The sequence below is a fragment of the Drosophila elegans genome, unplaced genomic scaffold, assembly GCF_018152505.1.
Source record: "Drosophila elegans isolate 14027-0461.03 unplaced genomic scaffold, ASM1815250v1 contig_476, whole genome shotgun sequence".
NCBI lineage: Eukaryota > Metazoa > Arthropoda > Insecta > Diptera > Drosophilidae > Drosophila > Drosophila elegans.
Genome location: NW_024545863.1, coordinates 3,936,119 through 3,963,397, shown reverse-complemented (window position 1 = coordinate 3,963,397; position 27,279 = coordinate 3,936,119). Strand labels below are relative to the sequence as shown.

General features: G+C 44.8%; 1 protein-coding gene across 33 annotated transcripts in view; it reads left to right on the top strand.

Moving 5' to 3' along the window:
* Window positions 1-27,279, top strand: part of LOC108148589 (protein lap4) — a 61,263-nt gene that overhangs the window by 21,342 nt on the left and 12,642 nt on the right. For 11 of the 33 annotated variants that reach the window (XM_041709721.1, XM_041709722.1, XM_041709726.1 and 8 more), the window contains 19 exons: window positions 1,980-2,194; window positions 2,827-3,132; window positions 3,196-3,275; window positions 3,464-3,726; window positions 9,641-10,236; window positions 10,358-10,558; window positions 10,621-10,807; window positions 11,170-11,453; window positions 12,354-12,638; window positions 14,675-14,785; window positions 15,065-15,244; window positions 15,616-15,774; window positions 15,865-16,078; window positions 16,146-16,234; window positions 16,318-16,596; window positions 16,675-17,007; window positions 20,210-22,153; window positions 25,955-26,093; window positions 26,484-26,784. In XM_041709721.1, coding sequence (XP_041565655.1) covers window positions 1,980-2,194; window positions 2,827-3,132; window positions 3,196-3,275; window positions 3,464-3,726; window positions 9,641-10,236; window positions 10,358-10,558; window positions 10,621-10,807; window positions 11,170-11,453; window positions 12,354-12,638; window positions 14,675-14,785; window positions 15,065-15,244; window positions 15,616-15,774; window positions 15,865-16,078; window positions 16,146-16,234; window positions 16,318-16,596; window positions 16,675-17,007; window positions 20,210-22,153; window positions 25,955-26,093; window positions 26,484-26,784 — 6,166 coding nt within the window. Of the gene's footprint in view, window positions 1-1,979; window positions 2,195-2,826; window positions 3,133-3,195; window positions 3,276-3,463; window positions 3,727-4,481; window positions 4,568-9,202; window positions 9,557-9,640; window positions 10,237-10,357; window positions 10,559-10,620; window positions 10,808-11,169; window positions 11,454-12,353; window positions 12,639-14,674; window positions 14,786-15,064; window positions 15,245-15,615; window positions 15,775-15,864; window positions 16,079-16,145; window positions 16,235-16,317; window positions 16,597-16,674; window positions 17,008-18,571; window positions 18,614-20,209; window positions 24,255-25,954; window positions 26,094-26,483; window positions 26,785-27,279 lie in introns of those variants that run through there. The other 22 variants (XM_041709731.1, XM_017275663.2, XM_017275651.2 and 19 more) reach the window with 11 other exon arrangements.

Sequence of the window (27,279 nt, the reverse complement as noted above, 5' to 3'; positions counted from 1 at the left end):
CTGGGTGGCAGTTGTAGGCCTTTAGAAACTGGGGCAAGATCGGCATGGAATGTAATTATGTGTATGACGCTGCGTTGGTTAATAATATTAATCGCCTGACTCGTTTCGATGTGGTACGTGTGTGTATGCCACCAAAACTAACTGTTGATTAATGGTCTGTCACAGCGGCTACAGTGGAACCTGACTGGGTTGCCTTATCTAATATTTGATATGAAAAATCCAATTGATTTGAGTTTTATTTTCAAAATTATATTGTAAAATAGAAATCAGACTTAAAGTGCAAAAATAGTTTATAGAAGTCATACCCAAAACATAATATTTTCATAGAAACTAAACTATTTTCAGCTATTTCTCAATAAGATGTATCAAAATAAAACCTTTGTGGTTTACAAATAAGGCTTAGAACACAGTTTTTATACTCTTTGTTATAGAAATTAAACTAAAAAGTAAAGGGGTTATGTCACTTAGTATTGAATTAAGACTTAAACTTTAACTACAGACAGTAGTAGTTTATTTTCAAGACATACTTAAATTGCATTTCAAAATATCAAATACATTTTAGTTTAATTCTAAGTCTGAAGTTTGTCTGTAAATATGCAAATGAGCTAGCCTTGAGTCGAATTCGTTTATGCCCAGTTCTTACTGTGACATTCACTGATTGAGTGCCGCATGAGTCAACCTGTATTTGTTGTTACCAATGTTGCTATTGTGGTTTCTGCTCTGTGGCGTAGTTGCCTCCCAATCGAAATTAATGTATAAGTTGATATTGTAACTGTTATTAGGCTTCCAAACGAGTTTCGGCCTCTTCGTTTGCCTATAAATAGCTTATATCATCAGTATATTTGGAGAACCAAGTTGTCTGGTGACCGACGTGTTTGACTTATCATTTCGCAAACGATCAATGGTCAATGACGGATTTAGTGCACACAAAGCGAGAGCACAAATAACACACATAACTCAGCCAATTTAGACGAATGTGTGAATAGTTTCAAGATCAAACTCGTTTTTATTGTTTTCCCCGCATATCTTAGAGCCATGTAAGCTCTGTTCAAATTATCCAATTAAAGCCGCTAGCTGACGGTCATGAGACTTAAGCACCCAGAAAAACAAGAGGAAATAATTTTGACTACGGCTACGACGACGACGCACCCCACGACATGGCCTCTTATTATTATCATTGCCATTACAAGTCGTCTTTCATTTGCATAAATCTTCATCTTTGCCTAACTCGGACTCCCCACTGGCACCCGAATTTGTTTGTTTGTCTATGCTAAAATCGGTAACGATTGTAAGTTACGACTGCGCCGGACATTCGGCAATTGTGGATGCAGCAGCTACTTAGGCTCAGCCATAGGCACTTCCTGCCTCGAAAACAACGATTTGCATTTGTTTATGGCTGTAAAAGCCATTCCCTGCACTAGCTGCGTAAATAGATTGATTGGCCAGTGGGTTGGGGGTCGGTTGGTTGGTGGGTGGTGATGGAATCTCATATTCTGGGGCCCCCTGATTGCGCCCCACATGTTGCAACTTTTATGTTGTTTACACGACGCGGTGCGAAAAATTTACTGCGCACACACTTCTCATAAGCGCTTGATGGATTAGCCAGTGGACGGACGGACTGGACTGGATTGGACTGTTTGGTCCAGCAGACCTGGCCAAAGTGTTTACGCCCGGTGGCCAAAAATAGTGGTTTGCCCCTCGTAGTTCGTGGCTGGCTTTTAATGGTCAGTTTATTTATTGATTTGTGCGAAACCAAAAGCGTAGACCATTAAGCGTTGCGAATATAATTCTGTTTGTATATAAAAAATATCGTTGTTTGCATATATTTCATATGTATTATATATCCCAACTACGTAGTAAAATGTGTGTGCATGGGCATGCAGTTCAATTAATCTCTGACCATTTTCGAGCCCCAAAACACCTCTTCGCACCATTGATTCATATGCTAATGGAATTCGTTTGATTTGCCCCTGAAACAGCCCGCGACCTGGAATCCGATTCGGAGCCGTTCGAGGAGCGCGAACCGTCGCGCACCGTGGTCAAGTTCTCGGAGGAGGCCACCCAGGAGAAGGACACGCCCTTCGTGCGCCAGAACACGCCGCATCCCAAGGATCTGAAGGCCAAGGCGCAGAAGCTGAAGGTGGAACGCAGCCGGCACGAGGACCACGCCAATCTGGTCACGCTGCCGGAGGAGGTGAGTGCTGGTTTCGATCCGAATGCCAAGCTTCTGTTGTGTTTTCATCGCTAGGTTAAGACGAGGTGAAAGTATACACCTTCCACCGCAAATATACGATTGCTTTTAAACGTTGTTGTGCTTCCTTGGCCAATACTAATCCTAGAAATAAGACTCATTAAGTAGAAGTAGAATTTATCTAACCGGGCATGATAGAACAAAATGGTTGCCGGGCTTGATCCCTGCAAATTTGACCTATATTTATTTAATATTTTAAAAATATTTTTAAAATTGTTCAATAAGTCTAATACTAAGTAGAATAGAGAAATAAGTTAGATCTAAATGGAATTAAAATCAATAGTAGATATTGTTGCTTTAATTTAAAAACATTTTAATTTTATAAATATTTAACATTTAAATTATATAGTGAACGGCTTTATTGCTAAGAAACTAAGGAGTTATTTTGGCGAAATTCGCCTACAAATTTATTTATTACACTGTCTAACACAAGATGCTTTGGTAAAATGCATATAACTTACACATATTTTACTCACTATGATAAGTAGAAGCTAAATTTACACGCAATGATTTTGGGAATTGTAAAATATAGTATGTGTATGTAAAATAAACGAAATTTCCCCTTTCTTTCACAGAACGGCACCAAAGTAGTCGAGACACCAACCGAGTCCCGAACCATTGCAAATAATCACCAACAGCAGGCAGCACAGCCAGTGCAGCAACCAGCCGTTGGTGTAAATTCCAAACAGCCAGTGGTTGTGGGTGTAGTTACTCCTAGCACAGCAACAGTTGTTTCACCAACAGTACAGGGTGGCTCAGAGGGCACCAGTACCACCGTTAATAATGTGAAGGCAGCAACAGCAGCGGTGGTTGCCGAATTAGCAGCTACTGTTGGTGCCACTGATGAGGGTCAGGATGACGACGGACAGGAAGATGAGTTTGTAAGTTTCAGGATGGAAAAATATCAAATGATGTACTAAATCTTGACCTGTTTTACTTCTCAGGAATCCGATCGCCGAGTGGGCTTTCAGGTGGAGGGCGAAGACGATGACTTCTACAAACGACCACCGAAATTGCACAGAAGGTGAGAATTAGAAACATTACATTTAATTCGAACGTAGGTTAAGGTTTTCTTTGGACCTATAAACAATAGAACTTTAAGCCTATTTTGTGTAGCTTTTATTATATTAAGCAGCCTTTTGTCAGTTGTTAGTTCTTGCTTTAGTTAATATTTAAATTGCTAACTAATTTCCATATTCTTTTTCTGAACAGAGACACTCCCCATCATCTGAAGAACAAGCGTGTCCAGCATTTAACCGACAAACAGGCCAGCGAGATCCTGGCCAATGCCCTGGCCTCCCAGGAGCGAACTGACACCACACCGCAGCACTCGTTGTCCGGCAAAGTGACATCGCCCATCGAGGAGGAGGAGCAGCTGGAGGTGGAGCGAGAACAGGACCAACAGCAGCATCCGTTCGACTCGTCGCTCTCGCCAATTCCAGGTGGCAAAACAGAGGCACCGAGCACCGACCCAGGTAAATACCGAAATTGTTTCAATTAATTACATCTATATTGCTCTATCTCTGTGCACTGTCTTGAAAATGGCCAGAGTGCTTTGTGGCTAGCTTGCACTGATGGCAAATCGATAAGAGGCGGTATATAGGCGAGGACTGCTAATTTTCAGTCATTTGCCAACTGGCCGACCTGAAAGGGCGGATACTGAAGTGGAAATTTAATTGGCATCCCCTCTGACCCCCTTGAATGCAAAGTGAAACCACAAAGAGACCATCACTCGCCATCTAGGCATAAATACATTTGAGTGTTTTTCCGACATAATTATATCAACACAGAAAGAGAAAAGAGAGCTACGCGATTAAAAGCGTGTTACACAGGTGTAGAAATCGAGTTGGGCTTGTGAAATACACGCAACAGTTGAGCATTAACTCAAACTTGGCCTATAAATAGGTAAGGCACGTAGTTCCCGCTTATCAGCCAACGATATCTACCTGCAAAAGCTGATAAAAGCGAGCAGAGATAGTGGAAAAACAGTGCAAACCTCACTCAAAACGGGGTAAACAAGCAGAAAGCGAACCGAATAAGGCGATAAAAAATGGTGCAAATGAAACCGAAATGAGTTGCCTCATTATATATATTTTGCTAGGGCTGACTACCGACTACCGTCTACCTGGGAAAATTGAGAGTGAGTAGAGCTGGCAGAGAGCTACGGAACGGAGAGACCAGACCGAGTGCAATTGCCAGACTTTGCGACCGGGTCTGGGCGTTTGGCCCACTCGCCGCCTGCTTTAGTCATTCTTCAGTTACGCTTGCGTTTTGTCAACGTCGCGAGAGACGCGCTACAATCATCAGCAGCTCACCGTATATTTGCACTTGTTATTATACGCTGTTTATTTATTTTTTTTTTCCAATTTATTGGCATTCAAAACAGAGAGCCAAGATCTTGCACAATAACAATAGCAGATGCTTCTCACTCAGATAGCCGTACCTTGACTTAGTCAGTCATAAAACGAAAGAAAAAATAACATTTCATTGTTAAATACTTCTCAAGAAGAGAGTGTGAAATGTTTTTTGCTTCGATTTTATTTCTTTCTGCTTACGTGTTTTGTTGTCTCGGGGCGCTTATTGTTATCGATTTTTGTCAGTTGTCTGTCATAATGCCTTTATGGAAAAGGCTGGTGGCAGAAGCAGCAGCACTGAGTCAGTCGTCTGGAAAGTTTCTCACATTGCGCATACGCAGCGTATGATGGCCCGGGGCCATAATTGAATTTCAACTGCACTCCTCCGTCAATCCAAGTGCTCAAGGTTGTGCGTCGCAACGAAAGGGAAACCTCAGGCCAAATAGCCTTCCCTATTTGCATTTCGGCTGCAGTGCATATCCCCGAAAATGAGCTACTTGAAAGTAAATTTAGTCTTGTTTATATAGCGAGCATTGCCGGGTTTCTGTTCGATATTTGCAGATGGCAAACATGAAAAGTGTGCTTCGGTTCGGTTGCGTGCATATCCGGTTTCCCGGAATTTCCTTCGCCTTTGCACAGATTTTTCTGGTTAGATATTGCAAACGCTTCGGCAATACAATCAACATTTGCACAATTCCTTTGACATTCCTCCGTTCTCGTCCTATTTTTTGAATTTTCTTCTATTTTCTTTTTGTTGCGGGAGCCAAGCAAACAATAAGCTGCATTTGCTGCACATTTCCTGCAGCGTTCTTAAAGCTCAGAAACCATTTTTTGAACAGAGCAGAGCAGAGCAGAGTAGAGCAGAAAAACACCGTCCGAGTCGACCAATGTTGGCCAATAAATAAACCGTTGATAAGCTCAAGGCAATGGCATTCATTATTTATGTATTGTATCGTTGATTGCATAGAATTCTTATTGAATTTCTCCCTCAGTATGTTTCGTGTTCGTCGATGTGTGCACATATGATTGTTTGTCGGTTTCCCGGTTTGTCGGTTTCCCAGTTTGTTTGCTCAGTGCGCCCTTTTCATCACTGATGTTACAAAGTATGCATTATTATTTGCTGTTCTCTTGCAGCTCTTGTGCAAACAGCAATTTTAACTATTTGCTGTTGGCATTCTTTCTATCATGGCCATCAAACAAACACGATTCCGGCTTTTTGTCGAACGGTTAAGTTTTAGCCATGAACTCGTGGCGCTGGGCCTTGTGCAAATCACAGTTGCATGCTAAGTTTATCGTTTGGTTGGATAATTTCCCACCCCACCACCCGCTCCCTCATCACTTGTCACAGTTTTTCCATCCCCCTTTTGGTACCCCGTCTTCCCATTTCCACGCGAGAAAACAAACAAAAATGCAATAAACGCCAGCTGCAGCGGTGAAGAGAAGCATGTTCGGGTCAAAGAATTTCACTGCGTGTTTTCCAATATTTCCGCCGCCATGTTGACGGCATGGAAATGTGGAAAATTCGAGTAATTGTCGCAAGGGAGGAGATGCAGAAGTGGTGGCTGTCCCAAAACTAAACCAAGCGAACATTGGTTTGTCAACAAACATAGATGCCCCAGATTGCAGTCAAAATGAGCCAACGTTGTGGTTTTCATTACCAAAACGTTGTTCCCGCGCATGATATCATCATCCCTTTCGTTATGAGCACATTAATCGGCCACGCAAATAGTCAGCCACAAAAATTATGCTCTGCACTGATAACAGGAAATAACGTATACGACAGGTGGACCAAGGTCATTAACTACCCACTTGACTTTGCGGTGTACTGGGCTTGGTCGGCCGCTGTTGTAATGTTCGTATGTGTCCAAAAATTTCGTAATGATTCACAGAGCTGACGCCTTATCGCCAGTTTGTTTTACTACGGTTTCGCTTTGTGTTTTTTCCCCTTTTTCCCCCTTTTTGGGCCTTCTTGTCTTGCTTTATCACATTGGCTTAGGCATTCCAAAGCTTGATTAGATAACAGTGTTGTGAACGCAAACCTTTTCTCTCTATGTCGAAAATGCCCCAATGCAGTGAAAATTGAAACAGAACAGTCAGTTTGATGGAGGGAGTTTAGTGTGCCGTTGTTGTTTGAATATTTCAGTGTTTTTATGCTTCCATAAAAACTTTGTTCATTAATTTTTGTCGCCACGGTCGGTTTTTGTGGATTCCCAAAGCTTAACACTTGCAATTTGTCAACAGCGGCAGCATCGCTATCCGCCATTTAACCTGGACGGCAATTAATCATGAAGCCTGCCAGTTTCCCATAACTATAGCATTTTTCATAAGCGTTGCAAAAAGGGGGAAAAACAAGTTCAGCTCACGTGACATCGCAAAAGGGCTTTAAGTCGCTTTAAGCGCACTCGATTACTTGATCTCTTGCCATTGATAATGTCGGGGTAATTAAAATCGATTGATTCCATGCGGTCATTGCCTCAATTTCCATCAGATGAGAAAGCGAAGCGAAATTTGCATGAATGAGAAAAACTTCTGGCCACAAAGATTTTGTTTTTTTTTTTCACTTGTCATAACGAATATGACGAGTCGAAGCTGCTATTCGAATCTTGGCCACAGATTGCCGGGAGGAAAAAAAACAGGGGAATGATATATGATTTCAGCCTTTGGCATGTGTCCATGCTGTTGGCTAATTTCCCAGGGACAGAGTCTCCCTCCTCCAGGTCATTTACATATAAATGACAAAACAAAAAGAGACCAGCGGACAAGAGAATCAATCGTCTGGGCATCTCCAGAATACCATGCCATTGATTTGGAATTTGGCATTTGTCAGCTACCCAGAGATTCAGATTCATAGCCAGCGTGGAAATGCTAATGCATTCGTGGAATCATCATTTCTTATTGCCACCTCTTCGATGGAATTTTACGACTTGTTCTCGTCTCTGGCTGTATTTAAATTTTTATATGTTTATGTTTATACCTATGGCATTTATTTAACGGGAGAAGGACAAAAAACGGTGGGCTCCTCATTGAGCTGCACGCGCGATGTCATCGTAAAATGCTTAAATGCCCGCTTAAGTGGGTGCCGCAAAAAGTTCACAGGCACTCTGGCAATCAGTAAAATAAGTGTGATAAGAAATATGAGGAAAACAAATGACTTTATGCGATCCTTCTTGCAGTTCCTGTTTCGTATTAAAACTTCACTTTCCCCGCGCTACGGAAAGGTTGCCTATATTCCGGCGTCCCCAGGAAACCGGAATAAAAACACACAGCACGTGTCATTTGTTCTCCTCCCCGGGAAAAATCTTATTTTGTTTTATGACTTTTTCTCTGGTTATTGTTGCCTCAGCCTCTTCTGACCGCTTTTCTCCCACTCATCTGGGTGGAAAGCATAAAAAGATGGCTTTATTCTGAACGTATGCATGTGTGGGCGAAATATCCATAAAAATGTCTTTCGCTTACACATTTGTCCAACAATTCTGAGAATCAAATTGCGAACTGAATGACGGAGATGAAGGGATGATGGCATTTAAAACATTTAAACATTTGCCACAACACCTTCGCTTTAACTTCCCCATAGAAATGGCTGAATTATGATGCACAAACACAAACTTGCGTCGTCGTTGTCTGTAAGCAAAGAAAACAAATTTTCTGAATACCCCACTCAACTTACCAAACTCAATAATGGCACATCGAGTGAATGGCTGGCAATGGGAAAATCCAGCCATATTAATGTTGACTTGACAGGCAGACAGGAGCCAGAATGCCAGAGATTCGCTCTGTCTTTTCATTTATGCATTGATTAACATGAAAACTCGAATACAATTACAAAGTGAAATTGTCTCGGGAGCCAAGAGAGCAGCCTCTGTTTTCCCCGCTCCCCGCAAATCCTTGACAGTCGGAGAAAACAAAATCATTTTGTTGGCCAAAGTGCCGACGGATTTATTGAGTGCAAATCAGCAATAGCGAAAATGAAAGCAATAAATGTGTTTCTGGGAAGGGAAAAGTTGCTGGCACTCATCTTCTTTACACTGGGAAGCCGGTTGCCAGCCTCTTCTCACCTGAGGGACGTCGTGGAGTTCTCTGGCAGACTGTCTGTTTATTTATTTAATAATTATACAAAGTCGTTGCAGGGGGCTGAGAGCTGGGTATTCTCAGCTCGGGGGATTTGAGGGATCTCATCCAAGGTCGTTGCTTTAATGTCGGTTTCTAGTGGGGGGAAATATGGCTTGCGCACCGGTTCATTGACTGCTGTTTATGGCCAAGCGCCAGATGCTGTTGGCCAACTTTGGGTCATTCAATTTGAATGTCATTAAAGCTAAATTTATGCTAAGCACAAATCTTTTTAGATATTTGCTTAGTGTGTGGGAGGTGTTTAAAATTTGATTTAATCAACGTCAATCAAAATTGTAATAGTATAATTTCACTGATGCTCTCACATTGATGAGGGTGTCCATGCCAATGCACTCGATTGGATGCATATGGGGTGCTTTAGCTTTTATCTATTCCGCTGGCAGACACAGATCGATTGCGTTTCTGCAGCGGAACAGCATGAAAAGTTAGCTTCTTGGCATATTAAAAAGTGCAGTCAAATAAAAAATAGGTTGCCTCACATACACAACACTGGGTTGGGTGTCTGGACAAGATGCCTGGCAGCTGCTTATATTAAAAAGTGCACTCAGATAAAAAGCAAATCAAGTCATGTTCAATGTCAAAATCAAAGTCAAAGAAGGCAACAACACCCTGCCCCGAAATGGCCAGCGTAGCAATGGAAACTTTGGCTACTCGGGAGCCGGAAGCGGTCGCAATAGTCCTGCGATGAGCAGTCTTCGCAGCTCACTGGCCTCCTCGAACAGGAGTCCCAGTGGATCGCTGCAGCGAAAGGGCAAAAGAGTACGCATAGTGACCAGCTATGATCCAGTGGATCGCGATTACGAAAGGCAGAGGCAGCACTATGGTAACATTTTGCGAAATGTGTAGATTTAATTTCTTTCCTCTAAATAACCAGATTATTAATGAGTTAATCTTTTTCATATTTCAGACAACTTGGATGGCGTTACGGAACTGCGTTTGGAGCAGTACGAAATCCACATCGAACGCACTGCAGCCGGATTGGGTTTGAGTATTGCCGGTGGCAAGGGTTCCACGCCCTTCAAGGGCGACGATGATGGCATCTTCATATCAAGGGTCACCGAAGCCGGACCCGCTGATCTGGCTGGCCTCAAAGTTGGCGACAAGGTGATCAAGGTCAATGGCATTGTCGTCGTGGATGCGGATCACTATCAGGCGGTGCAGGTGCTGAAAGCCTGCGGTGCCGTTCTGGTGTTGGTGGTGCAGCGCGAGGTTACCCGACTCATTGGACACCCCGTGTTCAGCGAGGATGGCAGTGTGTCGCAGATCTCGGTGGAAACACGGCCCCTTGTAGCGGAAATTGTCCCTCCGGCTGCATCCGTTAGCCACGAGCGATACATCCCGGCACCCATTGAAGTTGTGCCTCAACAGCAACAGCAACAGCTGCAGCAACCAATTCAGCAGGTGGCCGCCATGCATGGCTATTCGGGCAACGTGTTTGCCACACCCACTGTCGCACAAGCAGTGCAGGCTGCTGCCCCCAATGGATTGCTACTGAATGGCAGGGTGTGTAGCACATGAAATCCCCGTAACCAAAATTCAACTCTAACATTTCAGTCCTGTTCTCTGCCCTTCACTATATGTGATATGTGATTGATTTCTGGTTTTAAATTTGTGGTTTTTCCAGGAGGCGCCACTGAGCTTCATCCAGCTGCACACGACGCTCATCCGCGATCAGATTGGCCAGGGACTTGGCTTCAGCATTGCGGGCGGAAAGGGTTCGCCCCCGTTCAAGGACGACTGCGATGGCATTTTCATATCGCGTCTCACGGAGGGCGGACTGGCGCACCGCGATGGCAAAATTATGGTGGGCGACAGGGTTATGGCGGTGAGTGGGTGGAGCCGGAGGTTTCAATCTCTGACCCAAGCTAATGGCATTTCCCTGTACAGATTAACGGCAACGATATGACAGACGCACATCATGACGCAGCCGTCGGCTGTTTGACTGAACCGCAGCGATTTGTACGCCTGGTGTTGCAGCGCGAGTACAGAGGTCCTCTAGAGCCGCCGACGAGTCCGCGCAGCCCGGCCGTGTTCAACTCGTTGAGCCCCTCCGGTTATCTGGCCAACCGACCAGGTGGGTATACGATACGGATGAACTTCTATAACTCGATCTTGAATCAATTTTTCTAGAGTTTGAACAATTGGTTCATTTGATTATTTCCACTTGTAAAAGTGGATATTAAGGGTATAAGGGTGATATGTCTTCTATAATTCTATCTTCAATCAATATTTAAATTCATAACAAGTATATGAATTTAAATTCATATTTAAATTTATTTAGATCAGCCTTTATTTTTTTTATTTTTTGCATTTGCATTTGCGCGAACTTATACTCTCCATTAAAAAATTGAATGTAAAGTGGTTCGAAGTTGAACTGCCAACCTTTTGCATATTTTCCTGAATAACCTAGGGTTTCCCTAACTCGATTTCCAACAGCTAACTTTAGCCGAGCGGTGGGAGAGGTTGAGCAGCCCTACAAGTACAACACCCTGGCTTCGAGCATGCCCACAGTCACACCCACAGCCACTGTGCCAACTAGCTTGAACAACAATAATAATACGCTGCCCAGCAGCAAAACTAATGGATTTGCAGCTGCCGCCACGATAGACAGTGCCACCGGACAACCTGTGCCGGCTCCACGTCGCACCAATTCCGTTCCGATGGGCGATGGAGACCATGGAGCGGCCTCCACCTCCAGCGGTGATTCTGGCGAGGCTCAGGTAAGGCCATTTTCTTTGGTAGTTGTGTAGACTCTAGTCTAGTTTTCCGTTTAGTCAGTTGCACGTCATTTTAATGTTGCCCATAAGCTCGTTATGTTACTTTTTTGTTTGTTACAATCATTATCAGTTGGTAGGATTAAGAAAATAACGAATGTTTAAACTTACGCTACAGTATCCCAAATTTATTGATTAGCCCAAAATGAAGGTAAGTACCAAAATTAATTTAATAACAAACTGCAGCGTAAGTCGTCCACGCAAATTGTTGTTGATATTTGGCGTCCCTATAAAATTGAAAACATAAACATGAACACAATTAATAGTCGTAAGATACCTAATATGTGCTAATCCATATCTCCGCCAGATTATCAATTACTCATAACCCTAGCTGCTAGAACTATATATTTGCTCATCTACTCGTATGTATAACGAAATTGTTTGTGTTTGTTTTGCATGTGCCCAGTGCGCCTTGTTTGTCCTCCCAATGCTACAAATATGCTCATTCCAAACATATAATCGAAATACAAGTCGACCCATTAGAGACTAAGATTGCACTGATTTCAGTCCCAGCTTCGAAGCACCCATACACAAAAAAAAAAAAAGAGTCAAAAAGCTAGGGAGCGTTTGCAGGATTGTATATAAACTACTGATAATCATAATTAGGCACAATAGCTTAGTAATAGATCTAACGATAGCTTCATAGCCCATCAAAAAGTGAAACCAAAATTTAAAAAAACCAACATATTTTTGTTTCTTTTTCTCTGAACCACCAACCCCCCCCAAAAAAATGTCTTGCTTAAAACCGAAATATCCGAAAACTTTGCTAAACCCAAAAAACCACGTAACAACGTAAATATCCAACCTACCAACCGAACCCACGAAACCACAACCATATGGGCGCAGCCTTCCTCGTTGCGACCGCTGACCAGCGATGATTTTCAGGCGATGATTCCGGCACACTTCCTCAGCGGCGGCAGTCAGCATCAGGTGCATGTGGCCCGGCCCAACGAGGTGGGCGTGAGTGCCGTCACGGTGAATGTCAATAAGCCTCAGCCGGATCTGCCCATGTTCCCGGCGGCACCCACCGAACTTGGCCGCGTCACCGAGACCATCACCAAGTCCACGTTCACGGAGACGGTGATGACGCGCATCACCGACAATCAGTTGGCGGAACCCCTGATCAGTGAGGTGACTATCTCCACATCCCGCATACACTAAAAGCCAGGCAGCGAGTCCAAGAGTTATCGAATCGTTGTGTAAAAATCACAAGCAAAGAAATCCGGACACACACCTACCTACCTTCTTCTTCTCCGAGACGAACTGAAAATCTGTATAAAAGAACCAAAAACAAAAAAATATATATATAGTATCTGCCACGGAATTCGAGCTTTTCTCGTCTCACCGCACAAGCACGCACAGTCCACCATAGTACACGATGCACCCTACACCAAAATTTAATTTAATTTAAAATTAATTTATGATTTATGATTTTTATAAAGCAATTGGCACTTTGATATATTGTCCGCGCGTGGGTCCCACTATACTTTCAATTGATATCGATTAAGCTGCATTTGCTAAATAAATATCTGTGCGTTTTGCAAACGATTTGATTTAACTATTGGTCAGAGGTCTGCCTTGGAGGCGCCGAGTTCACATACGTTTCATGCCAAGCATTATGCAAAACATGCACATTGACAAGAGTTGTGATTGCTCCGACTAATTGAGTAGCAGTTGAGATGGAATTCGATTAAGTTGGTTATGGCACGGAGCTGGAAACTATTCTTAAACGACTAATCAATTAGCTGTGAAAGAAGCATGCTTCTCGTTTCTGTACTAAGCTAACTTTTCCTCTACTAACACCGGATAAATATACTTTCAATCTATCCTACAAAAATCTTGGTTTATATTTCTTCTACACAACACTTAAATTGGAATTGGCCCTATTACTTGAAGGGGTTCCTTAAATTATTATTATTATTTTTTTTTTTTTGTGGGATACCCAGTGGAGAGCCAGGCCAACACTTGAATTTTTAGTGTCCTTTGGCAGTAACAGAATCTATTCAAGTGACGAGAAAAGCGCCTTCGTTTTGAACGACAGAACGGTTTACTCACTCACTTCCATAGAGCCACTCTAGTGTCATTGCCGACGTGATGGAAATCCCGGCCAGAAATCTGAGAAACTCTGTGTGCATGTGGCAAGCTTTGTCACTACCCCACTTGCAACATAAATAAGTAAACCAGCAAACTATGCAACATGCAAACATCCTTAAATAATAAAGTGAGCCAACTGCAAAAAGGGCCATGCTGAAAAAAGATATTCTAAATGAGTAAAAGTTTCCGATTTCGTTTATTTTGTGTGCAGTGAGGCCATAAGTAAACCTTAAATATTTCTGTTTGCTTTGGCAATCTTCATCCGTGTGTCTGATTGTGAGTGTAAACACTCTCCGGGGCAATGCTAAATAAAATATTAAATTGTTTTTAATTTATTTTCTCCCCCCCACTGTGTTTTCCATTCGCCTCGAAGGCAGATATCCGATGAATTTGAGCTCGTAAGAATTCAATTTCATCGAGGTAATTGGCAAAAGTTAGTAGTAGTTAGCCAGGTACATTTGTTTATTTGGCATCTTGACACGAATGACCTTTGTGGATATGTCTGTGCAGCTGTCAGTTCAGGAGATAGTTTCTCGGCAATGAATACGAAACAGAAATATCATGCTTTGATGTTTTAATATGCCAGCACTTGAGCTGAACGATGCTCACCTCAACCACAGACACCACAAAAGCTTTGTTTAAATCTTTGCGAAAAGTGGGTGGTCACCACTCATTCACTCCTTTTCTGCACGTTGTTTAATCTAATATTAAGTTATTCATAAGAAAAGCACAAGAGTTATTCATTATTTATTAAATGGAATCGCGCTTGAAACTTTTGTTTGATGTTTAATGAATACTCTGACCTAATTGCATGACTTTGTTACTCGGTTTTTGGCTTGTCTTGGTTTTTGTTGTCTTACGAACGGAGACACCTCTGAATGTTTAATTTGTATGTAAATGTAAATATCACCAACAATTTTGCACCACCATTCGAACGCCAGCACATAAGCACTAGCACTCCTCATCCATGGCTCACATAATACACGGCAGACTCAGTAGGATACTTAGCGTTAGGCCCATTGATTTGTGTTAACTTTGTGATGTGCTAACACGATTTCCCATTGTCTCTGTAGGAGGTTGTTCTGCCCAAGAACCAGGGCTCCCTGGGCTTCAGCATCATCGGCGGCACGGATCATTCCTGTGTGCCCTTCGGCACTCGAGAGCCCGGCATTTTCATATCGCATGTGAGTATGGGTATATTAACTAACAGTCACCTGCAGCAGCTGGTGAAACTTTTCGAATTAAAACACTTGAGTGGCCGCACAACTTGCGAATGCAAATGAACTGCTGCACAATTGTTCAGAATGCAGTGGCTCGGTCGCTGGCTTCATTATAAGCGGCCAAACTATGCCAGCTGGCAGGCCAACCGCTTGAAACTTTCAAGTTTTTCGACCATTCATATTTTCTGCCAGCAGCTATAAGTATAACAATTACCCTTGGGGGTTTCCCCTCAAATCCGACAGATTGTGCCCGGCGGGATTGCCTCCAAGTGCGGCAAGCTGCGCATGGGAGATCGCATATTGAAAGTCAACGAGGCGGATGTTTCCAAGGCCACTCATCAGGATGCTGTGCTGGAGCTGCTGAAGCCGGGTGATGATATCAAGCTGACCATTCAACATGATCCCTTGCCGCCAGGCTTCCAGGTAAGTTTACTTGTTAGGGACTTGTTAGCCCCCTGAGACCATCTTTAGACTGCTTTTGTACTGTAAATATGAATATTGTATATACTCTGCTTTGGATCTACTTCTTATTCCGTTATAATCAATTTTTGTATACTCTGCCACTGCTCACAACAAATTCAATACGCACAGAGCATAGAAGTAGTTTATGTAAAAACAGAGGTAAGCTCTTCTCGACTTTTGAGAGGGGAAATATTCCAATTAGTCAAATGCTTTTCTCCTACCTTTTGTTTCCATAATTTTTTGCTTTGTTTTGGCCCCACAGATAGTCCCGATTGTTGCTTTAACCGAGTGCTCGCTAATTTTCATCTCTCTTTGTTAATTTCGAATCGCAGGAAGTGCTGCTCAGCAAGACGGAGGGCGAACGGCTGGGTATGCACATCAAGGGCGGTCTGAACGGGCAGCGTGGTAATCCGGGCGATCCCTCGGACGAGGGTGTGTTCGTGTCCAAAATTAACTCGGTCGGTGCGGCCAGACGGGACGGAAGGCTTAAGGTAACGCACACTGTCTTGAACGTCCACCTTTTGTTGTCTGGGGAAAACTCGATTGAAACTTTCACCCCGCTTTCTACCACAACCTTTCAGGTGGGCATGCGTCTGCTGGAGGTTAATGGACACTCGCTGCTGGGTGCCTCGCACCAGGATGCGGTCAATGTGCTGCGCAACGCCGGCAACGAGATTCAATTGGTCGTCTGCAAGGGCTACGACAAGTCCAATTTAATTCATTCCATTGGCCAGGCCGGCGGCATGAGCACTGGCTTTAACTCGTCTGCATCCTGCAGCGGTGGCAGTCGTCAAGGTACGTAATCGTGAGCTTAACGCCCCACTTGCGTCTTGCTTAATTTACTATACTCTTTACTTACCAGGCTCGCGTGCCTCGGAAACGGGCTCGGAATTGAGCCAGAGTCAGAGTGTATCCAGTCTCGACCATGAGGAGGATGAGCGGCTGCGACAGGTGAGTACAGAATTTTCGGGAGCTGGTTGGTTGAGCAGGTCCATAAACTGAATGCTTTTTTTTTTTTTTTTTTTTTGGTTCAGGACTTTGATGTTTTCGCCTCGCAGAAGCCAGATTCACAGCTGGCCGCTGCTGCTGCCTTGGTGCATGGCGCCCCATCGCCCACACCCCCAGCTGCCACCACAATTACAACAACAACGCCCACTCCGACACCCACGCCAGTGGCATCCGTAGATTTAGCAGCGCCGGACACGCCAGCCACCCAGACCGTGGCGCTCATTCACGCAGAACAACAGGCCCATCAACAGCAACAGCAGACGCAGTTGGCGCCATTGGGTCAGGAGAAGAGCACCCAGGAGAAGGTAAGTGACACTCAATTGTTGGGCAGCTGTGGAAGAACTTAAACTTATGCCGTCGTTGTTCGTTCGTTGGCAAATTAGGTGCTCGAAATTGTACGCGCGGCTGACGCCTTCACCACCGTGCCACCGAAGTCGCCGTCGGAGCACCACGAGCAGGATAAGATACAGAAGACGACGACGGTTGTCATATCGAAGCACACGCTCGACACGAATCCAACCACCCCCACAACGCCGGCGGCACCTCTTCCCATTGCGGCCGCCGAGTCAGTGAACTCTGCTCCTGCTTCTGCCCCAGCTTCTACTTCTGCTCCGGCTGCAACCACGGCAGGTTCAGTGCCAGTTGTTCCTGCCGTGGCCGTGCAGACGCAAACGACCTCGGCGGAGAAGGACGACGAGGAGCAGTCGCAACTACAGGTATGTACCCAACTACCTGACTGTGGATGCACGTCTCTTGTCTTGGCTTTAATGTCTGTGTGTGTGTACGTCTTTCAATATCTGTGCGTGTAATTTTCGTTTGTGTATATCGCCCGTCTGTGTGCGAGATACATATACACCCATGTAACAGCTAACACGAACAGACAGTCGTCATCCAAAAATACCAAAAACAAAAAACTCAACTTAAAACCCAACTCAAAACCCCACCAATCTCTTAACTTGATTTTTGTTTCGTATTCAGCTTGTTATTTGTTTGTGTAACTTCACTAATGCCTTTGTCCTGTCACTGACATTGCGTGTACCGTGTTTGGAGTGCGTGCGTGTTTGTGTATCAAAAATTGTAAAACATAAAAAAAAGAAAAAAAGACGGTAAACCAAAATCACCTCACCAATCATAAAGGTCACAAAACTGTTGTGATAAATCTGACATGTGATGCCAGTTGAAAATTAGCTAGTAAAACTATATGTTTTCAACTGAATTCACACGTAACAGCATGATAGCATCAGCCCATTACACCTACTGACTGTAACTAAAAACCAAAATAATCATTGCATACTCTCGTTCGAAACACTTTCATTCTCACATGTGAGCACTGCAAAACGCAAATGGCCCAGCATCGATTTCCATTTCCATTGCCATTTCGTGTGTGCTGCTTTTGTTGCTGTTTTAAAAAGTTTTTCAGTTGCATTTGAATTAAAAGTGAATCAAAAATCATAGCCTATCTCTGTGGGCTGCGCGTTTACGTGTACCATGGGGCGTATGAGTTATGTGTTCTGCATGTGTCGGGTTTAGCTGCTCGCAGCTCCTTTGGCGGCAGAGGATGGCCTCACATTTATTGATATGGCAGCAGACAATTTATTATTTATTAGCATATTGGCTGCTGCTAATGCTGCTCTTGGCTTTTTCAGCCAGGTCCCTTGGCCTGGCTCACTCTGGCTCATTGTTCTTGTTGAGTTTCGTTGTTGTTCGTGTTGTTGTTGTTGTTATTTATGCTACTTTCATATTATATTCATTTCAGTTTGCGTCTTTACTGTTACAGTTGTTGTTACCTGTTATTTTTGCCTCCACTGCGTAGGCGGCATTGTTTTTATTGTTAACGTTGCTGGTTGTTGGCCTTAAAGCATGCCCCATTTGAATTTGCATTGAAAAGAGAAGGGAATAAAAAAAACCAAAAGGGATTGAAATCAGGCATACAATTCAAATATATATACAAACATACATATACTTACTATATAGATGGCACGTATAATAAATGTAAATGTAAATAATTCAAAAACTGCAGAAAGAAATTTCCATTAAAACGTATCTCTTATCTTCTTCTCGTCCTTGTTCTTCTCTCATTCTCCAAAATTCCCTTCGATAATGTGCGCGCTGTACGTTGCTTCTCAACAAATTGTTGATTTTCCGTTTTTACTTACAACTTTTCTTATTGTTTTTCTCAATCATTTCGCCATCTTGCGTTGGTTCTTTTTTTTTTTTTTCTTTTGTATTGTTTGTCCACCCTCCCACCCACCCGCATTTCCGCCTTCGATTTCATTGCAGCTTACTGCTGAGCAGCGCATTGCTTAACAAGCGGATGTTTATCACCATAAGACTGAATATTTAGTTTAAACTGACAGAATACAAAGTGCAATAAAGGTACAGGAGGCAACAGCTTGAGTGTGTACTAAAGGAGTTGTAATTTAAACAGAAAACTAGGATTTGAGGAAGCGTGTTCAAAGGGCCAAGAGTTACTACCCGCACTAGGCACTAAGCGTTTAAGGCGCTTCTCCTCCGTACTTCCGCACTCGAAATTCAATCAAAAACTAAACGCTCTCAACTCAGCAAATGGTTTCAATGTCTCCCACTAGATCTCTGCCCCCTCTCTCTTGAGCTGCCGATTGTTAAAGTGTGTCCTTATCAACACTAACAGCAACAAATTCACACCCCAACATCCGCGCCCCAGCAATTGTTGAGATGAAAGGAACTCACTACCAAATGTGTAAATGTATTTATCAACGTGGAGAGCTCTTAAAGTTGTCGCCATTTTGCGGCAGAAAGTATTCCACTTATACATATAGTCTTTCGATGTTTATACTATGTGAAACCAAATGACATACATACACACACTCACTCTGTATATTAATAGATGTGTAAACATGTGTGACGAGCACACACAAAAGGTCCAATTATGCAACTGAATAATACTCATGAATAGAAAAGAGAAGAGGATTTCCGACAAAAAACCAAAGCCTATGATAAAGGGCATCTTGTTATAACCTTTTAAAAGAGCCAAGCTATACCTACACTAGGGATATTTTGTTAAAGTATCTACTTTACTGTTACCACATAGTTGAACCCAAATCACAGCGTATAATCAATACCCTTGACAGAATGGATAGGTCATTTCCATCCGATGATTGAGTTTTTCCCCACTTTCGTTGTTACCTAATGATAGTTAAATTTAAAGCTAGCTAAATGGAATTCAAAGTGTGCATTTTTGATGTCAATAAATCTTAATGTATTGTCGTAAAAAACCGCAAAAAATAGGTCAAACTTTTAATTGGTTTTTGGGAAAGCATTCAGAGGATTGGATTTCTGAAGTTCTTTAGTTTTTCGTCAAGAAGTTTAATGCAAGAAAGTTTTCGTTTGATTTCGTTATTTTCCTTTTGCCATGTGACTCGTCTTTGTCTCCGCATCTGCTGTTTCTTTGTGTTCGTAACGCTGCTGTTCGCTATCGCCATCGTGTGCCGAGTTCATCAACCCAAAATCATCACCCAGCAAATTGGCCAGAAGAGTCGCAGTCTCAGTCGCAGTCGCCGTCACTCACCTCATCATCAAGCAGAAAATCACTGGTAATTGGCTAATGGAAGCAGGTTGCAAAAGGAGCACCCAGAACAAAACCAAACAGAATCGTACAACTTTTGTGTGTGTCGTTCGCAACGCATCATCATCAAAAACCAAAGAAAATAGAAACAAAAAAAACCTAAAAAAAGCATCCTCAATTCATTTTCACTTTTTCACAAAATACTCCACCCCCATTATACCCACTCACCATTAACGCTGCACACTGCAATTTGTGTTCCAAGCTTGTGTGCGATGACGTTGCACCCGATAAACCCAAACAAAACAAATCCAAACTAAAACGAATCTATACCGAACTAAATGAGCAATCCACCAATACAATTCAAACTCCATTAGCAACGAGGCACCCAGACGCCCGATCGCCTGGCCCCCGGAGCACGTTACTCCTACCAGCAGATGCTGGAGTCGCAGGAGGATAATCGAACAGCTGGCAAGGCCAGCCAGACGAAGCCCAAGAAGGCGGAACCGGTCTACATCATAGACGACGAGGACGACGATGATGATGACGATGAGGAGGAGGAGGAGGAGGATGACGACGATGAGGGTTCCCATAGGCTAGACGACATCGAAGCCATTCTGGAGGAGGACGAGGAGGATACCGAGAGCTCTCCACCTCTGGAAGTTCAGTCACCGCCTTCCTATGCGGACACCGATTCCGACACCTTCGACCGCCGACGTGGACGCTACACCAGCGACTCGGAAAGTGACTGCCGGCCGTACAAACCGTCGAGATCGGGACGCAGCACGCCGGAATATGGAGGTCATCGCAAGTCGGTGAGCTTCGATCTCAGCGGCGACGAACGATCCAGATCGGACTACGAGCGATCCCGCTCTCGCACCCCAGACTGCTATACGCGGGCCTACGATTCGGAGCAGGATACACGAGGATCGGGACGCAATCGCCTGCCGCGCAAGGGAATCCTGCGGGCCACCAGTCCGTGCTCCACGTTGGACAAAGCTGTGCCCATAGTACCGGCCGTAGCCCGCATTCGCGAAGTGGAATCGCCGCAACTGCAGCGCGTTTCGCGAGCCACTTCCCCGGATCCGCCCGGTGAACTGGACCGAGAGAATCCCTTCCGGCATCCCACATCCGAGGATGATGAGTACACGCGGATAGCCAAGGAGGTCAGCAAGTCGCCACGTTCTCCACGCACCACGCGCGAGCAGTTCTTCTTTGGGTCCTCCCGATCTAACGAGGATCTGCTGGAGCAATCCCAGTCGCTGTCCAGTGGACGTAGTACACCCAATACCGTCATCTCCAAGTCGACGGAGAATCTTACGGGCACCCGACCGAAAATACCTCCGCCGACGGCGCCGAAACCGCAGCTGAAGAAGGCGGATCTGGTGCGAAATGTGGCGCTGGAGACCTTCCAGGCCAGCGATGTGGGTCAAGGTGACTTCACGGTCTTCGAGCACGATGCCAGCACGAATACGATCCATCCGGTGGAGGCAAAACTGCCAGTGAGGGTGGTGACCAAGACGAAACCGTGTCGCCCGAGGGAGTCACCACCGCCGCCACCTGTTAACTTCGCAACCATGCCCAAGGTGCCCAGTACGCCCACTATGCGGGAGGCGGAGGAGTCCATCTACATGGAGGCCCTGCCGCCCACGCCCTCGCAGCTGCGGCCCCACGAATTCCTGCACGAGAATTCGCCAGATAATATTCTGGTTTCGCCGCAGGAGCACCGCGAGTATTTGCTGCGGGAGAACGAGCTGAGGAACCAGTTGCGCGCACCCTACGAACCCGCTCCGCCCGTTCCCATTGCCAGCGGCGGCGGTGGATATTCGGTAACGAATCCCTTCCTAGATAGTTTCGACACCGACATTGACAACCTGCCATTGCCACCACCGCCCACACCGCCTGCCAACAACCACCACACACGTCATTTGCATGAGACGCCGTCGTATCCGCCACCACTAACCGCTAACGCATCCACGTCACCATCTTGTTCTTCCAATGCTGCTACTGCTGCTGCTGCTGCTGCTGCTGCTGGTGGCGCCACTAACCGCTTGATGGATTTGCCGCAACGACAGCTGCTGGTCGCCGGGTCGCCCACCCAGATATTTCCCACGGCCCAGATACTGCCCGTGCAGTATGCAAGTCTGCCGCAACCGCAGCAGCCCAATACGCTCACCCTTAAGCCCGCCTCCCCCTCTCTGAGTCCTGACCCCAAACAAACCCAGCCTCAGTCCCAGCCCATTTTCAACCTGGTTCTCCTGCCCGGCGACCAGGTGGCAAACCAGCAAACCTCGCCATCGGGCCTGCTCTACCTGCAATCGGTGAGTGAATCGGTGGGTGGCAAACCCCGCCGTGGGCCACCACCTCCTCCGCCCGTTACGGTGACCTCACCCACGCCCTCGTACGCCGCCATGAAGTTCCCGACCTTCTCGGAAATTGTGGTCAGCCCCGACTCAAATAGCAATTACCAAAACATGACCACGGCGCGCGTTGGCATCTCGAATTCCTCGCTGGCCCACAGCACCAGTTCCTTCTCCATCGGCTCCTCCAGCTCGTCGCTGCTGCCGGGCAAGAGTTCGACTCTGGGTGCTGGTGGCATCCCCTCCAGCTACTATGAGACGGCCGAGGAAATCTACTCGACCATCGAGGAGGAGGCTATCTACAGCAACACCTCGTTCTTCGATTCGCGGCGCAGCAGTGACACTTCGGTCTCCTGTCGCGCCTCCAAATCGCCCACGCCACCGCCCCTTCCGCCCAAGCGTCCGCCGAAGGCGACCAAGTTGCGTACCGCTCCCGCCCCGCCGCCGGTGGCCCAAAAGCCCCATGGTCTGAGGGGCATGGCTAGTTTCAAGCTGCGCTCTCAGTCCCAGCCCCAATTGGAGGGGGCGTGGCAGCAGTCAGCTACGCCTCGAACGCCCACCACGCCCACTGGCAAGGAGACAACGGTATAGATTGTAGGCTTCTTCGATTTTCGTTGACCAAAGAACGTTGGGTTGGAATTAGGTCTTGGGATAAATCTAAGCTACTTTGACTTGAAATATAGATTCGATATAATTGCCATTTTAAAACAATACATATGCGATCTGAAAATATTGAACAAATATAAAATCCCAGAATTTTGTGGTCTACGAAATAGCTTAAACTTCTCATTCCATTTGCCAGCAATGACAGTACAAAATCTTTTTAAGTACAAAAAAATCGTGTACATCCAAAGAAATAATTTTTTTTTGTTTTACAAAGTTTGGTTTGTTGAATTATACCAAACATTACATTATATGCCAACAAATAAATTTGACAGTGTATTCTACAGAACAGTTTTTTCTCACATTTTCAAAGATTTTCTTCTTATTAATACTTTAAATAATAGTTGAACCAGTGAATTCTGTACAAAATCTTTTTAAGGGAGTTTAAAAAACTCAGATGTTTCGGTCAATAAGAATTCACCATATAAATGAATTGCTTAGAATTATCCAGACGTTACCCTACCACAACGTACAAATTTGGATTTATTCTTGCTTAAAATGCGATACCACAGTTGGGGTTGACCACTGTTAGTTGGTTGCGGCTTAACGATGACCATGCTTTTAATTGCTGCTAACTGACCGCAGAACTTTTCTGTTGCTTCTCTACTACCTCGTTCTCTCTGCCCGCCTCTGCCTCTGCCTCCTGTCACAGCTCATACATTTTAATTAAATTCTAACACCTTTTTGCCATCAATTAAATGGCCCAGTCCCTTGCATTTTTCGTCGCCGTGTCTCTTGCTCTCTCCTTTCTTGACTGCAATTTTCAATATTTTCATTTCACTCGCTTGCAATTTAAATTGATTGATTTGTGGGTCGTGTCTGCGGAGCTGAGCTGGTGAGCTTGCAGCACATCGACCGGCGGCACACCTTTCCTGCTAATTAGATGCAACTTTTTGTTGACTTTCGAGTCACCCTCAACCTCCCCACCGTTTCCCACAAAATTGCAGTTGAAATTGAGCAGCAAGCGGTTGAAGTTTAATGGGCACCACTTCCTGCTCCTGCTGTTACCTTCCTCGCCTGCCGACTCCCTTGGTCTCAGGGCCAAGTTTAATTTGACGTTGATTGAAACAGTTGGCTGCTTATGGTCGCCCACCTGCAGTTGCCACGCCCACCGGGTCATTAATTTTTGCTACTACTACTGGCGCCGCTGCTGCCTCCTTTGTTTTGCAAAAACACGAAAAACCAACAAATAAATAAGTATAACGAAGAAAAATACCTGAGCATAAACGAAATAACAGAAAAACAGACAGAAAACACAATTTTACAATTTATAAAGTTGATTTCGCCGTAGCGCTGCTAAGTTGATTATAATGCTAATTTATTTTATCAAGACAAAGAAGCAAGCTGAACATTTTTAATTGCATACCTTAAGGCAAATAAACATTGCGTATTATTCTTATTTGCGTTTCGTGGGTTCTATTCATTTTGTCTTGTCCCAAGCTTGCAGCACCTTTGTGCAAACAATGCTGAGTGCTCGAAAAAAGCGATTGTTTAAATGGGAGCGATAGCCCTAGCGCACCGCCCACTGGGCCAGTGACCTTGACTTACTTTTAACCACTTATCTAATTGGGCCGTGACCCTATTTGGCCCAAAAGCAGACTGGTTGGCAACCTATCGCTTTGGCACCTGGCCCTACACTGATTTGACTCTCGACTGGTTACCTCTTTTTGAACGGCCTCGCTTTGTTTTAATCTTATCGCAAAAGTACTCGTAATTGCCCTGCGATATGAAGAGAGTTGGTAGTACCCGTTATCATCGCCTTATCGTTGATGTCACTCAGCTCACGAACGAAAATCTTTCACCCACTAACACTGTTCGCATGGTCTGAGTAATTCAATGGCTTATTGGCTTTTAATGCGCCATTCAGGGCTGCATGTGCACACTCACTGGGATCTCGGCTCGAGTTACACCCACACACACACATACACAAACACACACACACATTCTCAACACTTTCATGGCTCAATAAATTCCTATTAGCTAGACTGCTGAGCAGCTCCTCCAGCTGCAGACTGATGCTGATAAAGCAGCTCCAGCTACAGCTATAGCTCCTCCTTCTATATGTTGCCTCTGTGCATTGACTTTAATTGAAAATCGAAAAATCCGATACGAAATTAATTTCTCTTCTAAAAATACAGCTCAGTTAAGCTGGCCACTCCTGCTGCTTTCACTTGTCGTGCCCGCTTTCCCTTGGTTTTCCCTTGGCTTGCTTTATTTATGAGCTCTCGGACTGGTGTGGTTTGATGGTCTGGATGGTCTGGTTGCTCTGGCTGGTCCTGACTGCTGGCCCTTGCTTGGAGGGTCGAAGCCGAGTTCGGTATAAGGTTGCAATTTGTGCAGTTTAACGCTGCCCTTTGCCCTGTTTGCCTTTGTTTCGTCCAACTCCTCCCCTCCCGACTGCCATTTAATGACTTTGTCGTCGTAGTCGCAGTCATCGTTGCTCGGCAGGCACTAACTATCCACTATCCACCCCGACTTGGCTTTATCTGGCTACTGTGTGTGTGTGTGTGTCTCATGTTGCCCAACACGAGGAATTGCATGAAAGCATAAAACCGACAGTACACGACTTTGGGTGATAAATGGCCAGCTCCGGTTTGGTCCGTTCCGTTCTGTTCTGTTCCCAGCCCACCCAACTGTAATTTGCGCCCTCTCCAATGCAATACGGGACCACCGCCGCCAAAAACCCCACTGTAAATTATATGCCCCGAGTGCTGAAGCACAGCCAAAAAAAATGTCGGCTTGGTCACTTTATGATTGAGCCAGCCTATGGCTGATCCAAACTAAACCCCAACCGAAACGTCCCTTTCTGGGGGCGCAGAAACAGACGGAGAGGCGTTGGTGCTGCTGTCAGCTGTCTGCTTTTTAATAAACTTGTGTAGTGCCATCAATTTTCTTTATGGCCATTTGGATTTTTCAGCGCTCGCTTTGAAAATTGCAGTTTTTCCCAGTCATTAATTGAAAATATGGCAGAGAGGCCGGTCTGTGGTCTGTCGTTGGTTTAGCTTTATATGTTTATTGATTTTCTTTTCGTTTAATAAATCCATGCCCTTTTTTTCGTTTGCGTTGAGTTGCTAACAAAAGCGGTTTGCAATTTTCCAGTCAACACCTGCCAGCAGGGATGAAGGAGCCGAGGTCACAACCAAACCAACACCGACTAAAGTGCCTAAATCGGTTTCCGATAAAAAACGCTTCTTTGAGTCAGCGATGGAGGATCAACACAAGCCCACACAAAAGACAGGTGAGTCGAAGTGGTTAGCCAAAAAGTTTCATGATTGAATGAGCGCCCGGGGTGGGGGCGGCCTCAAGATGTCGCAGTGCACTTAGTCTTTGCTGGTGGTTTTGCCACTTAAATCTCGCTTCTTGGCCCTAGTTGTCAATCAAACCACTTATCAGTGGTTGCCAAGCCACCTCAGCGTTGGGCACCAACCCAACGCGCTCGTTGGCTTGCGTAATTAGAAAGGGGAAAAGCGCGGTTGCCAACGCCATTTGCATCACAAAGTCTGGCTTGGAATCCAGTAGAGCAGCTATCTCGCTAAGCGGCATCGGATGGCTATTTATTTAATTTCCCAACTTAATAGTGGGGGCGATGTCACACTGATTTTATATATATATTTATATTCTGTTGCAGACAAAGTTTTCTCATTCCTGTCAAAGGATGAAGTAGAAAAGCTGCGACAAGAGGAGGAGAGGAAAATTGCAACATTGCGCCGTGATAAGAATTCCAGATTACTGGATGCCGCCAACGACAACATTGACAAGGACGCCGACGAGAAGCGCCATGGTAACAGCAACAGCAACAGCAACAGCAACAGCAACAGTAGCAGCAGCGGCGATGATAATGATGACAGCGACCAGGAGAAGGTCATCGCTTGCGGGGATTCCGTTGACAACGCCGCACTGGGGCACTTGGATGATGCGGAGGACATGAGGTGAGTGTCTGCGGATATGCAGTGCTCTTATTTCGGATTATTGGTGCTTGCATTATGCGCTTTTTATGTTACATCTAAATGCACAGACACACCCCAAAGTCAACTCTTACACATCATACCCACCCAATCAATCTATCAATCAATCACCCTTTAACCCATGCGATTATGATATCCATACACCCACCCCCCCCACACACACACACACAAAAGTCTTACACAACTTCACGGTGTTTGTGCATTTGCTTAGTATAATAATCTCTTAAACGAAGTTGAATTTTTAGTTTTATTGGTGAAGCTTTTTCCGCTGCCTTTTGGTTTGGTTCTGGTGCCGGTTCTCTTACAGCTGCTTTAAATATGGGTTGCTCTTATAAGTTTAGATTTCAATCACTCATACATACACAGCCCACAAAACACCACTCTGTTTACTATCCATGCAGTCAACTGTCGGAGCTGCTTATCATCATTGAGACTTAGTGTGTTATTAAATAGGGATAG